This window comes from Onychostoma macrolepis, chromosome 08, assembly GCF_012432095.1.
Source record: "Onychostoma macrolepis isolate SWU-2019 chromosome 08, ASM1243209v1, whole genome shotgun sequence".
In the NCBI taxonomy this organism is placed as follows: domain Eukaryota; kingdom Metazoa; phylum Chordata; class Actinopteri; order Cypriniformes; family Cyprinidae; genus Onychostoma; species Onychostoma macrolepis.
In genome coordinates this window covers 21905086-21920597 of record NC_081162.1, presented here as the reverse complement: position 1 = coordinate 21920597, position 15512 = coordinate 21905086, and the positions used below count along the sequence as shown (strand labels likewise).

Genomic DNA, 15512 nt, shown 5'->3' with positions numbered 1-15512 from the left:
AGGTGGGTCTGTGTTTAGTTTATGACCTGCTCACAGGTCTAGAAACCGAGATGCCAGATGAGGCCGACCAGTAAAGAAACATCAAGTGCTGTTGATCTTGCTAAAGCAGTCTAGAAATTAGATGCCTCTGTGGTTTGTCTCTTGCCGGAAACTAGTCTCATTTGATCCCTCCCATCAGAGGTTCACAACAGCCAAGCCTGAGTGAAATTTACACAGCTCTTCGCATCAACATGAACAAATTATTAACGTTTCTTCTTAAATAACTTCAGGTAACACCTCTCAGTTGTCTTTATTAGAATCGAAATATGAAAAATACCATTTCAGAGCATATGCCAGTGGAAGTCACGTGATTACGAATGTACATTTTGTGAGTGTGGCGTTGTATGCTTCGTGTTTGTCTGTTTGTTTGTACACATATTATTGTATTATTGGAATAGAATGTAATGGGATGTTCCACTACGATGTTTAACAGCCAGTGACATTATCGAAACCAAACGAAACTTGTGTAACCTAAGTTTAATTTCAAATTCTTAATGTTTATTAAATTCTTTACTCTTAATGGCTTAATATTGGAAATCTCTGGGAAAGCACCCTTCATGTTTTAGTTTGTTACGGAAAGTACAGATCGCCAACATGAGAAGGATGAGCTCACTTCGATCAACCTTATGACCACCACGGTTCCAAGAACTGGTGTTAACAATAATCCACTTCTTTACAGTACAATGCTACCACCTTCTGTTTTGTGTAATACTAACAGTAACCATCAAGTTCTGCTGAAATCAGCCTTGTTGTATTTATGTTTGGGGTCCCAAAAATAATAATAATAATAATTGCAAATAAACCTTTCAAATTCACTTCCGACTTAAAGCTCATTTGACAGTATTAAAATTTAACCCTCTGTTGAATCTCAAAGTGCATGCACTTTTTGTAAATTGTGCTGTTATCTGTTAACCAAAATAGAAACATTGCTTCTGTTTGGGGTCAGTTTTCTATAGCTGGGGCCTCTGAAAACCACAGCAGAAGAAATTTAACTTTTTTTTTTTAGAATGTGTGATAAAGTGGAAATTGTATTCATAATCAGTCATAAGCAAAAGTCAACCAAATACCTTAATAATGTTTTTGTAAATGTTCAGTTAAGACTTTAAAATGAGCTTTTTATCAGAAATAACCATTTGTCTCATTTTCATTACATCCTATTTTGAGCTACATGCATTATTTTGGAAAGAAATAACGGTCAGTGAACACGTGCATCTGCTGAGAAGAAATGATCTAGTTCTTTCTGTCCAATCAAGATTGCTTTGGTGATCATGAGTGAAGAGGAAGAGGTGCCCTTGATGAAGAGCGAAAGGGCTGGCAGTCAGAAGTCCAGCTGTGACTCTGCCCTGCAGGTGCACCTGTACTACAGCCCCAGTTTAAATTCGGAGACCACCTTCACTATCCCCACCGGACACATCACAGTGGAGAGCGTGTGTGCGCTTGCTGCTAAAGCCAGCGGTGAGACACTAACACACTGTCACACGAAACATCATTTAAATATTAATGGTGTCTGTTGCTCGAAGGTCAAATGCTTCTATTTTTAATGATAGACTCAAGTATATACTTTTTTCACTTATACTGTATATATAAAGCTTTTTTAATAAGATGCAACAAGCATTGCAACGTGTCGCTGATAACTTTTATAAGGTCTGAGTCTATCTTTTAGATGATTCAGTATGTCTAAAGCATAGAAATTACAGTTTAAACAATAATGCTCATATGTTTCTAATCTTATAATTAAATACACTGAACAAAATTATAAACGCAACACTTTTGTTTTTGCCCCCATTTTTCATGAGCTGAACGAGGCCACTCTAAAATGTGCAGTTTTACTGTATTGGGGGGATTCAGGGGGGTCCGAAAACCAGTCAGTATCTGGTGTGACCACCATTTGCCTCAAGCAGTGCAACACTTCTCCTTCGCATAGAGTTGATCAGGTTGTTGATTGTGGCCTGTGGAATGTTGGTCCACTCCTCTTCAATGGCTGTGCAAAGTTGCTGGATATTGGCAGGAACTGGAACACGTTGTCGTATACACCGATCCAGAGCATCCCAAACATGCTCAATGGGTGACATGTCCGGTGAGTATGCTGGCCATGCAAGAACTGGGATGATTTCAGCTTCCGGGAATTGTGTACAGATCCTTGCAACATGGGGCCGTGCATTATCAGCATGAGGAACATGAGGTGATGGTCGTGGATGAGTGGCACAACAATGAGCCTCAGGATCTCGTCACGGTATCTCTGCATTCAAAATGCCATCAATAAAATGCACTTGTGTTCGTTGTCCATAACATACGCCTGCCCATACTATAACCCCACCGCCTCCATAGGCCACTCGATCCCCAACGTTGACATCAGAAAACCGCTCACCCACACGACGCCCTGTACAGTGATAACCGGGATTCATCCGTGAAGAGAACATCTCTCCAAAGTGCCAGACGCCGTCGAATGTGAGCATTTGCCCACTCAAGTCGGTTACGACGAACTGCAGTCAGGTCGAGACCCCGATGAGGACGACGAGCATGCAGATGAGCTTTCCTGAGACGTTTTCTGACAGTTTGTGCAGAAATTCTTTGGTTATGCAAACCGATTGTTGCAGCAGCTGTCCAGGTGGCTGGTCTCAGACGATCTTGGAGGTGAAGATGCTGGATGTGGAGGTCCTGGGCTGGTGTGGTTACACGTGGTCTGCGGTTGTGAGGCCGGTTGGATGTACTGCCAAATTCTCTGAAACGCCTTTGGAGACGGCTTATGGTAGAGAAATGAACATTCAATTCACGGGCAACAGCTCTGGTGGACATTCCTGCAGTCAGCATGCCAATTGCAATTGACATCTGTGGCATTGTGCTGTGTGATAAAACACACATTTTAGAGTGGCCTTTTATTGTGGCCAGCCTAAGGCACACCTGTGCAATAATCATGCTGTCAATAATAATAATCAGCATCTTGATATGCCACACCTGTGAGGTGGATGGAGTATCTCGGCAAAGGAGAAGTGCTCACTAACACAGATTTAGACAGATTTGTGAACAATATTTGAGAGAAATAGGCCTTTTGTGTACATAGAAAAAGTTTTAGATCTTTGAGTTCAGCTCATGAAAAATGGGAGCAAAAACAAAAGTGTTGCATTTATAATTTTGTTCAGTGTATATTTAAAGAGTTGTGCACCAACCTTACAACAACCTGAATGGAATATTTCTATTTTTAGGAATTCTTCCTGTGTTCCACAACCTGTTTGCTTTGGCATCAGAAGACCTTTCATACTGGTATCCACCAACTCACGTTTTTAAGAGTGAGGAGAATGTCAAAGTTCACTACAGAGTGAGGTAAAAAAGCTGTAATAATCATATATTTTATTTACAAATAGCTTAATAATGAACATTTGGAATTCTTAATTTAACTACTCGTGCCATAAATTTAATTTGCAAATGCCTGATATGTAAAGATTTGATTGTTTTTAAGCTTTCACCTGACCCATCTTAATATGTTTTAAAAACAATGATGATTTAAAACTGAAATAATCATAAACTCTAAATTTTAAACTAAAGTGAATTAACACTAATCTGCAATTTCAATATTTATGGTTTGAAAATTATTTATATCAGTGTTTATTTTGGTGTCATTTCCATCACAAACATAAATGTTGGCCCTAATAATGTTGTTTTCAGAAGTTAGTACACTTGCTTACCAGGAAGACAACAGTGTCAGTGAAGAGCATGTAAATAAGATAAATATGATACATAATGTGTTAAGAACAAAAGATAAAATATGATGCACAATAACAGGATATTTTCTTTGTACATTTTTTTCCAATCATTTCGTCAAATCATGCAAAAAATATATTTTTTCATTGTTTGTATTTAGGATACACAAAATACTATATTTAATTAGACTTAGTAAGACAAAGGAGGCCGATATCATTTCCATTAGTCATTTGCACTACAGAATGTCATCAAAAACAATATATGATTTTATATGTTAAAATCACAGAATTCTTCTGTGATGCACTGATGTGACCATTGCATTATTGATAATCAAAAGGAAATTATTAGAATTCAGTTTTAGTAACTGAAATAAAGCTGAAATAAGATAATTTCTAAAATTAAAATAAACACTGAAAACAAAACAAAAAAATCAAGGCTAATTCAAAATATTAATAAATACTATAATAGTATACAAATAGTAAAATAATTGTTAGTGGACAGATTAAAGAATGAGAAAGTAAAAAGCTTGTTTTAAAATGTGAACATTTTCTGTAACTGTAAAGCTTTTTTTCTGTTTGTTTAAGGTTTTTCTTCTCAAGCTGGTTCGGTCAAGGGTCCAAAGCATCGTACCGCTTTAGACTCAGCAGAGGACGAATCTGTGCTGCGCTGGACTACTGTGTCATCGACTATCTTTTTGCTCAGGTATGAGTAGACAATAATCTGTCATTGGCTTCTCGAGAGGCAACTGAACATTATTTTGAAAGCCATGAATGAATGTAAAAATGATTCTAATAATTAAGGTGCCATAAATATGCTGACTCAACTGTTCAGAATCATTTACCTTCCCATCTGTCTTTCTGTTTTAAGGCCCGCAGTGATTTTGTGTCTGGACGTGGTGGGATTTCTCCTGCTTTGAGTTTGCAGCAGGAATGTTTGGGAATGGCAGTGCTAGATCTGTGGCGTATGGCCAAAGAGAGAAACCAGAGCCTTGGTGAGATCTGCAGTACAACAAGGTATGAGAAATACAACATGAGAAACTGAGAAAGTCTCATGTAAATGGATGGATAGAGCTATACAGAAATGTTCTGTACATTCAACATAGAATTTAAATATTCAAGTTGCATTAACCAATTCAAAAATCCCATTCCAGCTACAAGTCCTGCCTCCCAGAGACCCACAGACAAGATATACAGCGCATGAGTCGCCTGGCCCGGTATCAGATCCGAAAAACGCTGAAGCGTTTCTTAAAGAAGCTGGGCAGATGCTCGGCGGGTGAACGCAGCCTGAAGCTCAAGTACCTGATGGAGCTGAGTGTGCTGGAGCCGAATTATGGCTCAGAAAGCTTCACTTTGCGTCACTCTGGATGGTTAGAGCAGAGCGAGCAGCAGAGGGTCAAAGCCGTGCAAGTGTCTGGAGAGGGAGGGATTCAGATACAGACCAGAGAGAGCCAGGTACAACTTTATACAAAAGTGCAGTAAACAAGAAGTTAATTTTGCATCACTTACATTTTCCAGGTAAGGTTGCCTTTGTTTATTTTTGCTCCGCCAAAAAAAGTTCCAAACTGAGGACCAGTAGGCCGTTGCTCATTGAATCAGGGTTTTTGAAGGAATCGGTTGAATGAAATTGATTCACTGATTCACTCATAAAGAATGAATCAGTCAATATACTTGCCTAGTAATGCAGTCACTTGTCGCCACCTACGGGAATTAACCGGAACTAGCGGTTGTATTTATATAATATATATACAATTATATAAAATTCACAAGTGTTTTAATAAAATAAAAGGTTAATTGAAAAGATATGAGAAGCTCAATTTTTTTTTTATTTTTTTTTTTTAGCGGTCTTACTTATTTGAACTATTTTTGATGCTTTTAAACTTCTAAAAGTTTAGGGTGAGCGTGATTTTTTTTTTTTTCTTTTCAAAGAATTTAATATTTTTATTCAGCAAGGACACATTAAATAGATCAAAAGTTACTCTAAAGACAATTATAGTGTTTTGTCTTTAAGATTTGTATTTATATTTCAAGTAAATGCTGTTCTGTTGAACTTTGAACTTCCTATTATTAATGCTAATCTTGAAGAAAATGTATCATATGGTTTCCACATATTAATATTAAGCAGCAAAGCTATTTTCAACATTGATAAGAAGAAATGTTCCTTGAGCACCAAATCAGCATATTAGAATGTTTTCTGAAGAATCATGTAACACTAAAGACTGGAGTGATGATCCCGACAATGTAGCTTTGCCATCACAGAAATAAATTACATTTTTAAATATAGCCTATTAAAACAGAAAATGAACAGAAAAATATTTTAAAATTTGACCGTTTTTACTGTATTTTTGATCAAATAAATGTAGCCTTGATGACCATAAGAGACTTTCAAATATGTTAAAAACTCTTACAGATCCCAAGCTTTTAAACAGTAGTCTATGTATAGTAGATTTGCTCTCTGTTATTTACTGGACTCCCTCTGGTACGTTCACAGGAATGGCAGACGTTTTGTGATTTCCCCCAGATCACAGACATTAGTATTAAGCGTCTTTCTCAAGAGCAGATGCCCCTGGAAGGAAGGGTGGTCACTCTCACACGCCAGGACGACCAGTGCATGGTAGTGGCATTACATCATTTTAATATTTTTTGGAATATTAATACATAAACACATTAGAAAAGGAGGTAAACTTCCTCACCGATAGTATTAGTGGTAGTGACTCATTTGCCATTTTGATTAACCAAGGTTTGATATTATGAAAGTATGATAAATTCAAGCTCGTCCTTTTTGTTGAATTCTACATTATATAGCAGTTCATCTTAAATTGTGTATTTTGTTTCTCTTTCTACCAACAGGAGGCTGAGTTTCACACCCTAACTGAGGCTCATTCGTTTGTCTCTCTGGTTGATGGATATTTTAGATTGACTACAGATTCGACTCACTATTTCTGCACAGAAGTGGCCCCGCCAAGCTTGCTGGAGGACTTACAGAATTACTGCCACGGCCCGATTACGTAATACTTCAATATTTCATGTTTTACCATATGGTACAATTAGAAAGGAAATTTCTAAGTAACGAGCACGATTTTGTTGTGTTTTCTTAAGGTCAGAATTTGCGGTGCACAAGCTAAAGAAAGCTGGAGCCAAAAATGGGATGTTCCTGTTACGTCACAGTCCCAAGGACTTTGACAAGTACTTCCTCACTGTTTGCATACAGGTACCAGCCTTGCTAGACTCATACAGACACCAGCCTGTTTCGACTAACAGGAAGTAACTAAAAAAAAAGCACATGACTCATAACAAGCTATAAATCTGATTCATGAAGAGCAACTTCCTATATATTACTGCTTAGTATTATTACAATGTCAATTTGAAATAAACTCCAGCATGATCTTTCTTTAGTTCCACAGATTGGCTGAATTGTTAATGACTAGCCTCTGTGTTATTATGTTTCTTAACTTCTGGATGTTCTAACAGACTCATCTAGGGGTGGATTACAAAGACTGTCTGATAGAGAAAAACGAGAAGTTTAGCCTGGCTGGGATCCACAACTCATTCTGTAGTCTAAAACAGCTCACAGATTTCTATCAGCACAGTACACTTCTCATGTCAGACATCCCCGTCACACTGAGCAAGTGCTGCCCACCCAGACCAAAAGGTAGAACATTTTTGTGCAACATTTGCTTTTTGTATCTTAATTTCTTAATCATTTATAAAAAGCAGAGTTCACTTCATATCATTTTTTGAAACATTTTTACATATTTGTTTTTATACATAACATATTTAATAAAAGAAGTGAAATAATAAATGACTTAAAATTATAATTTGGGGAAAAATGATTATTTATTGAAATGATTAGCTATTTCGTGTTATTTTTACATAGTTTTATACATGTCAGATTATAATAAAATAAATTGCATAAATAATCTAAAATAATCATTTGGACAAAATAAGTAAATAACGTCACCAGAATATACATATTTTACATATGTTATCATTTTTTTGGATTTTTATTGTGCTATTTCTCGTCTTTCTTCCAGAACTTACCAACATGATCATCCTTCGTAACAGCAGTATGACTGAGATGCCCACTTCCCCCATGTTACAGAGACACAAACCAAGCCACATGCAGTTCCACATGATTAAACACGAGGACCTTTCCTGGGTACAGTAAAACATTTTTAAAAAGAGTTTAAATACATTATTATTAATGCTGAAGTCATCACCACTACATTATTATTTTACAGTTTATTTTTATTTATTATTTTCAGACTGTAGACATTGACTGAAAGCAAAATGAATTTCTATCTCTTAACAGAAGGAAAGCTTAGGTCAAGGTTCCTTCACGCATATATTTAGAAGCATTAAGACAGACCAGCGAGACGGAGTGACACACACCACAGAGGTTCTTCTGAAGGTCCTGGATGCAAACCATAAAAATTGCTGGGAGGTGCGTTTTCAATCAAGAAATATATGCAGAATATCTAATTTGCAATAAAAACACAATATCAAATGTGGACTTTGGCATAGAGAATCTTTCATTTCTCATTACATGACAATCCATGACAATGTTCTGTTTGATTCAGAATACTGTAGTTTTTATAAATGAGAGATTTAACAAATGCAAACAAAAATTTTCAACAATGGCATTCTTTGACTGATTTTTTATTTATTTTTTTGGCCATGTGATTAATGATGTAATCTTACTGCTGTTTTCAAGTCTTTTTTTGAGGCGGCCAGTTTGATGAGTCAAATTTCCCACAAGCACCTTCTCCTGGTATACGGCATCAGTGTGCACAAATCCAAAAGTAAGTGTTTTACACTTGTAAAAGCACTCTTAACAAACGTCTAAACACAAGAGGGCAAACCCTAAGAAAGGGATTAAAAGTCTGTGTCATGACCTCAGCTCTTTGAATCTTCTTGAGTGGATCTAGACTAGAGGGTCATTGGTGACGCTGGTTGCCTGTCAAAGTGCCTGTGAATACAGTCACGTCAGTAAAGTGTGTCCTCCTCTGACCCCCGCAGACATCATGGTGCAGGAGTTTGTGAAGCACGGCGCACTGGACCTGTACCTGAAGAAGAGCACTTCTGTGTCAGTCAGCTGGAAATTAGACGTGGCCAAACAACTGGCCTGTGCTCTCAACTTCCTGGTGAGAAATATTCATGCATGATAAATTGGCTGCTAATTACGAAATACACTAGATCAGGGCCATATCTGTTTATGTTTTAATTTATAGAGTCAATATTGAACATAAGTCAATATCCTCCTACATGTTGATTTTAGATTACTTTTTAATAATCTAGGGCTAATTTAAAGAAGTAGCACTAGATTACAGCAAAGATTGAAAGATTTAAATGCTCCTATCTCTATCATAATAAATACTTTTTTTTATTTACCAAATATCAAAATGATTTGTCATCCAATCATTTTTAATTCAATGAAGAATCATAACATTGATTTAAAATTGACAACAATATTGGTTTTAGTGCTTTAGTTTAGTTTTATCTATATATTAATGTTTTTATTTACAATAATCTATAAATAGATTTTTGATAATGAACATTTGTCAGTTATCAGTCTTTTTGGTTTCAACTAGACATTTTAATATTGGATTTATAAGTAATACAATATAAGATACAATATACACTACTCCTCAAAGGTTTTGTAACGGGGCTGACGAGACGTGAGACGTACGAATCCATATGCAAGCTTTTATTGATAAGAGACGTGGTCTTAACAGGCAGGGTCGAACAATGGCAGACAGGTATATCATAGGCAATGCAAAGACTCATCTAAAACGGGCGTGGGTCAGACGACAGCAAACAGTATCCAATGGGGCTTGACAAGAGAGGTAATCCAAAACGTAAGCAATAGTCCAGGCAGGGGAAAACACAATCCGAAACAGGCAAGGCAAGGAAAACTATCAAGGGCTCTGTAGAGTAGCTAAGGCTAGGGGAACGATAAGCGCATACAATACTCGGCAGTGAGGGAGAGAAAGTCCATGGCTTAAGTAAGTAATTCCCATGCAAATGGGAATCTGTGTGTGATCAGTGCAATGAGCTGTGTGCGTGTCATCAGTGCAATGGATGATGGGAACTGTAGTCCGGAGGTGATGTGCAACAGTTAGTGTAGTGCAAGAGTAACTGTGGTGGGTGAGTGACCTCTGGTGGTGAGTGAATGGACGTTAACAGACCGGATTCGTGACAGGTTTAGGGTCAGTAAGATTTTTTTTTTTGTTTAATTTTAAGTTTTTGATTTTTTCATATTGTGATATTATGATCATCATTACTCAAGTATTCAGTGCCAGTGGTTTTTTTCGTGTGTGTGTGGAAATTGTGATACTTTGCTTTCAGGATTCTTTGATAATAGAAACTGACAAATGCTCATCATTGTTCAAAAGAACAGAAATAATTTGAAATAAATTTTATATTTTAGGAAGTCTTTACTAATTTTAAAATCTTTAAAAATAATAATAAGTAAATAAAAATAAAATAAAAAAAGAAAGCAAATAAAAAAAGAAAATGCACTGACTTACTGACAAAAGTTCAAGAATCTTTTAGTTAAAATCTCCCATCCCTCATTTCTAAAGTTCAGTAGTAGTTAAAAATCTATTTTCTTTTGTCTACCATATGCAGGAGGAGAAGAATATTGCACATGGGAATATTTGTGCAAAGAATCTGCTGTTGGCCAGAGACGGAGACCCTTCCTCTGATAACTCGCCCTTCATTAAACTGAGTGACCCTGGCATCAGCATGGCCTTTCTGGGCAAAGATGGTAATTATATTGATCAGATGAACACAAAACCAGTTTTACAAGAGTATCTGATGACTTCTAGAATCAGTTGTATTTTTAAAAGAACACTTGACAGAGAAATAATGGATACATTATTTAGCTCTTATTATGGATTATAATACACTATAACATGATTACGTGTAATACAATAAAATGCACATTTCTGTGAATCCAGTGGTGTTAGACAGAATCCCATGGGTGGCCCCAGAGGTACTGGACACACTTGAGATTGAACTGGAGTGTGACAAGTGGAGTTTTGGGACAACTTTGTGGGAGATTTTCAATAATGGAGAAGCTCCGTTGCAGGGCCTGGACCTCATACAAGTACAGGCACCCCACATGAATACACTATGAATATACAAACATAAATTAACTGTAAAGGATGTTATACGTTCTAGATAAAAAGGCAAATCATTACGCATACACTCAAGAATTGTGACTCCTCCATGGTACTGTGGTACTAAACAGCTGCTGTCCTTATTTGAATCCAGAAGCAGCAGTTTTATGAGCATTTCTCAAACCTGCCTGCGCTGGAGTGGGCTGAGCTGGCCGACCTGATCGCTCAGTGCATGCAGTACCAGCCTGAGCTTAGACCGTCCTGCCGGAGCATCATCCGCCAACTTAACAGCCTCATCACTTCAGGTAACACACAGATGTGTGATACTGATGTTTGCAATCTGCTTGGTTCAGGTCCCATTCTTGAAAGAAAAATGAATGTGGCTTGGCTTTTAAGGCCAGTTAGCGCCCCCTTGAGGAAGATCACTTATGTCTATTCTTTACACAAATATGACACTGTTATTGGTCAGTTTTTTCTACAATACTAAATATGTAATTAATGTTATTAAATACATGTTTTAAACATATTGTAATTTTCCACTAATTTTTAAATGTATTTGTTTGTTACAAAATATATACATCTCTGATATAATAAATATTAATTATTAAAATTTTAAATAATAACTAATACAATTATAAAATAAAATGTAAAATTGTAATAAAATATGTAATACATAATAATGTATTAGTACATGTATTCGTCAGTTTTTTCTACAATATTAAATATGTAATTAATGTTATTAAATACATGTTTTAAACATATTGTTATTTCCACTAATTTTTAAATGTATTTGTTTGTTACAAAATATATACATCTCTTATATAATAAATATTAATGATTTACATTTTAAATAATAACTAATACAATTATGAAATAAAATGTAAAATTGTAATAAAATATTTAATACATAATAATTATGTATTAGTACATGTATTTTACTCATGTTTTACATTTAAGTAATAAATTAAAATAATTTATGTAATTATGTAATATAAAAATTCATTTAATAATATTTATTTCCAAAAAACTCATAGTTCTGATTTTTATTGCAGGCCAAATGGCTTAATAGCATGTGCTCCTGTTTATATTTAAAAAATGATTCATACATCTTGGCTAGATTTGTCCTAAAACATACGGAAACCATATAATCAGCCATCATTGCAGTTCTGAACTTCATTCTGTAGATTATGAGATTCTTCATGCGACTGGCACACTTCCCAAGAGTGATGGCTTCTGGAGAAGACCAAACATGTTCAAAAAGCAACAACAGGACATTTTTGAAGAGAGATATCTGCGATTCATCTCTATCCTGGGAAAGGTACAAAAAAAAACAAAAAAAACACAGAGAATCTGAATACAATTACAATTATACGAGTTTCCTTAACTTAATGGATTAGTTGCAGTTTTTTCAATTTTCATTTAAAATATGATGCACTTTGCTATTTCATAATTCAACCTCGCTTTTATAACTAAACAAGATGATTATTGGTGCAACTTTTGATTTACAATCAGAAATTAAGAGAGAAAAATGAAGGTTTTAACTGCATGCATGTGTGTGTTTAGGGTAACTTCGGCAGTGTTGAGCTTTGTCGTTATGATCCGTGGGGTGATAACACTGGAGATCTGGTTGCTGTCAAGGAGCTTCAGCCAAACAAACAGGCCACCGTGGCAGACTTCCAGAGAGAAATCCAGACCATCAGCTCCCTGCACTGTGACTATATTGTCAAATACAAGGGCATCTGCTACAGCACAGGTCAGACTACTTTCGATGAATACCAATCATTTTCCAATCAGCACGCATTCTGTAAGAAAAAAGTCTGTAGAAACCTGGAAAAGACACTAGAAATTTCCTGCCAAGAAGTTCACAGACATTTCCTTTAACCCTAAAACACAAAATAATACAAAGCATAATTGAAATACGTGTAAAACACCAGTGAAATTCAACAATCTTTGCTTTTGAACTCCTCACAGGCCGACTCAGCACAAAACTGGTGATGGAATATCTTCCATACGGCAGTCTGATCGGATATATGGAGAAGCACCGACAGAACGTGTGCACCAGAAGACTGTTGCTCTTTGCCTCGCAGATCTGTAAGGTACAATCAGACTAACCAACACAAGAGATTCACACAATACTTTTTCTAATCAGTTTATTAATTTGTTTGTGGAAATGTACACATCTAAACAGCACTGTAACATTCTTTCGTAGGGTATGGAGTACTTGCAAAGCATGCGTTATGTTCACCGTGATCTAGCTGCTCGTAATATCCTAGTCGCCAGCGACACTCTGGTGAAGATTGCTGATTTTGGGCTTACGAAGATCATCCCAGTGGATAAAGAATACTACCGTGTCACGCAGCCAGGAGAAAGCCCTGTTTTCTGGTAACGATTACATCAAGCTCTTGGGAGTTCAGGCAGACAACACTATTAGTGTGCATTTCACCCAACAATGAACAATTTACAAACCAACAACCCAGCTAACAAAATATGTTCTAAGAACGTTTGGCTAACGTTCCCTTAAAGTAATTAAAAGGTTATCTGTGAATATTCTCTGAACGCACAAAACTTCCAGATTTAAAATGTTTTTTCTTGGTTATGTAACTTTTAATGACACTTGCAACTGAACTAATCTATCATCACACAGCAGATGAATATCAGGTGTGTCTGGATTTTTTTTACATCTTCTAATTTTCCATTGCGGTTAAACACAGTTTCTTAAAAGAAGCTTTTTTTTTTATTTTAATTTTTTTATTGTCACACAGTGTGTGAACCAGCAAAAAAAAAAAAAAAACACAGAGAGAGAGTGAGAAAGTCATGCATATATTTGAATATCAGTCATAATATGAATAACAAATATATGGTAATATAAAAACAAATGTATCATATTTTAATAATTCATTATTTTTTGTAGACCTAGACAAGACCATGAAAAGTGCCGACGGGTTTCATGTTATGCGAATGTTAAGGGAACATTTAATTTGATCATTTTGCAAACATTTTAGGAACGTTACTTTTTTAATGTTCTCTGAACATTCTGAAACAAGTAGCAACAATTAAAAAAAACAAAAGGAAATGTTCACTAAAACGTTTCTGGAAAAAAAACATTGCATGAAAGATGTATAAATAATGTTTTTGTGCAAACATTTGGAGAACATTAGGCCTACTGAAGATCAGATAACGTTGAAAGAACTTTAAAGAAACTTGCCAGAGTTCGTCAAACTTCTGAGAACATTCCCTGTTAGCTGGGAGAGTAGAAGAGTAATAAACAGCCGCTTTGTGATGACAGATTTAATTAAATGCTATTTTTCTGGTCTCTGAATGATTCAGTGTTGACAAATGCATTTTTGTTTTTTGTTTTATGGGTCATGGTTTTATGTTTTTTTTTGTCATGTTGTTTTGTTTTTTATTTGTCATGAATGTTTCATCTTGTATGCTGTTTCGTGTTCAGGTATGCACCTGAATCCATTTCAGAACTGAAATTCTCCTACAAGTCAGATGTATGGAGTTTCGGCGTTGTTCTACACGAGCTCTTCTCTTACTGCGACATCAGTCGAAACCCCAAAAGAGTGAGTAAATGAAGTTCCATAATAATAGTGCTACTACTGTAGGAGTACAGTGGCTGTAAATGAATGACTGTCACCTTGAGAAACCACCAAAACAACTCAGTAAAAATGAAGATTCTGTCATCGTCGACTCAACTTGTTCCAACTTGTCCCAAAACTTTTCATCTGTTAAACCTGCTTTATTGTAAATCTTTGATGCAGTTGTGTATCCAGAAGATAGGAAGTTATGTCCAGAGTCCGTCCATGGCTGTACATCTTCTTAATCTTTTCATGGACAACTGGAGGTTACCGGCTCCATCTCAGTGTCCACCAAAGGTGAAAATAAAAACAAATTTCAATTTGAATGCTTTTGTATGAATCACATTAACCAACTGAATTGAGTTTCATTGTACACAGACAGCAAGTTCATGCACCAATCACATACAAATATTAGGTAAAGTAAAAATTTACTGATATGTACGTTTTTTTTGTTTGTTTTTTAGGTGCACAGTATTATGATGCTGTGTTGGGAGTTCAACAGCGAGGACAGACCAAGCTTCTCCTCTCTACAGGACCTGATTGAGAATAGTCTGTTAGATGAGAGAGAGGGCTGTAAGGGGTAAAATTGGAGTTACCCTAAACAGATCACTGTATTTTCAACATATATTTATATTTGATATATATTTGAATGTTTTAGGACATATTCTTACAGAAGTCTGTTTGACTCACAAAGATATAGTCAAAATTAGTGCATCACTTTTGTTCTGTTGTTTTTTTTCTTGCCATTTAATGCAGTGACGATATAAAGCAGTTGAGTAAGAAAGTCTGTTGTTTCTCTTGTGATCTTTTGATGACATTTGCTTAAAGTGCCCCTATTATGGATTTTTGAAAATGATCTTTTATGCAGTGTGTAACAAGCTCTAAGTGAATGAAAACATCCTGCAAAGTTTTAAATCTGAAAGTTATTGTCTCTCAAAAGAAAGAGTCGACTCTGAATCATTGAAATGAGTTGTTTTTAAAAGGAATCCCAAGCCTTTTCATGTTGACATCAGCATGAAACATTAGCATATTGGCCACCACTTGTTGCGCACGCAGACCTGGGAAAACTTGGG

The 15512-nt window shown here is 35.9% G+C and overlaps 1 protein-coding gene across 1 annotated transcript; it reads left to right on the top strand.

Moving 5' to 3' along the window:
- The first annotated feature begins 20 nt into the window (after positions 1-20).
- On the top strand, positions 21-15157 carry jak3 (Janus kinase 3 (a protein tyrosine kinase, leukocyte)). Its single transcript, XM_058785083.1, has 24 exons — positions 21-269; positions 1293-1494; positions 3243-3360; positions 4323-4440; positions 4606-4751; positions 4889-5189; positions 6226-6348; positions 6585-6742; positions 6834-6945; positions 7206-7386; positions 7769-7893; positions 8047-8178; positions 8449-8536; positions 8754-8878; positions 10365-10503; positions 10697-10845; positions 11013-11163; positions 12043-12176; positions 12422-12611; positions 12830-12954; positions 13068-13240; positions 14307-14424; positions 14623-14736; positions 14904-15157. The coding sequence occupies exons 2-24, from the start codon at positions 1308-1310 to the stop codon at positions 15021-15023; spliced, it is 3327 nt and encodes a 1108-aa protein (XP_058641066.1). The 5' UTR covers positions 21-269; positions 1293-1307; the 3' UTR covers positions 15024-15157.
- The last annotated feature ends 355 nt before the right edge of the window (positions 15158-15512 follow it).

Coding starts and splice junctions, on each gene's coding strand:
- jak3 (XM_058785083.1), top strand. CDS start 1,308: ATGAGTGAAGAGGAAGAGGTGCCCTTGATGAAGAGCGAAAGGGCTGGC. Junction 12,177..12,421: donor TCATCTCTATCCTGGGAAAG/GTACAAAAAAAA, acceptor GTGTGTGTTTAG/GGTAACTTCGGCAGTGTTGA. Junction 14,737..14,903: donor CATCTCAGTGTCCACCAAAG/GTGAAAATAAAA, acceptor TTTGTTTTTTAG/GTGCACAGTATTATGATGCT.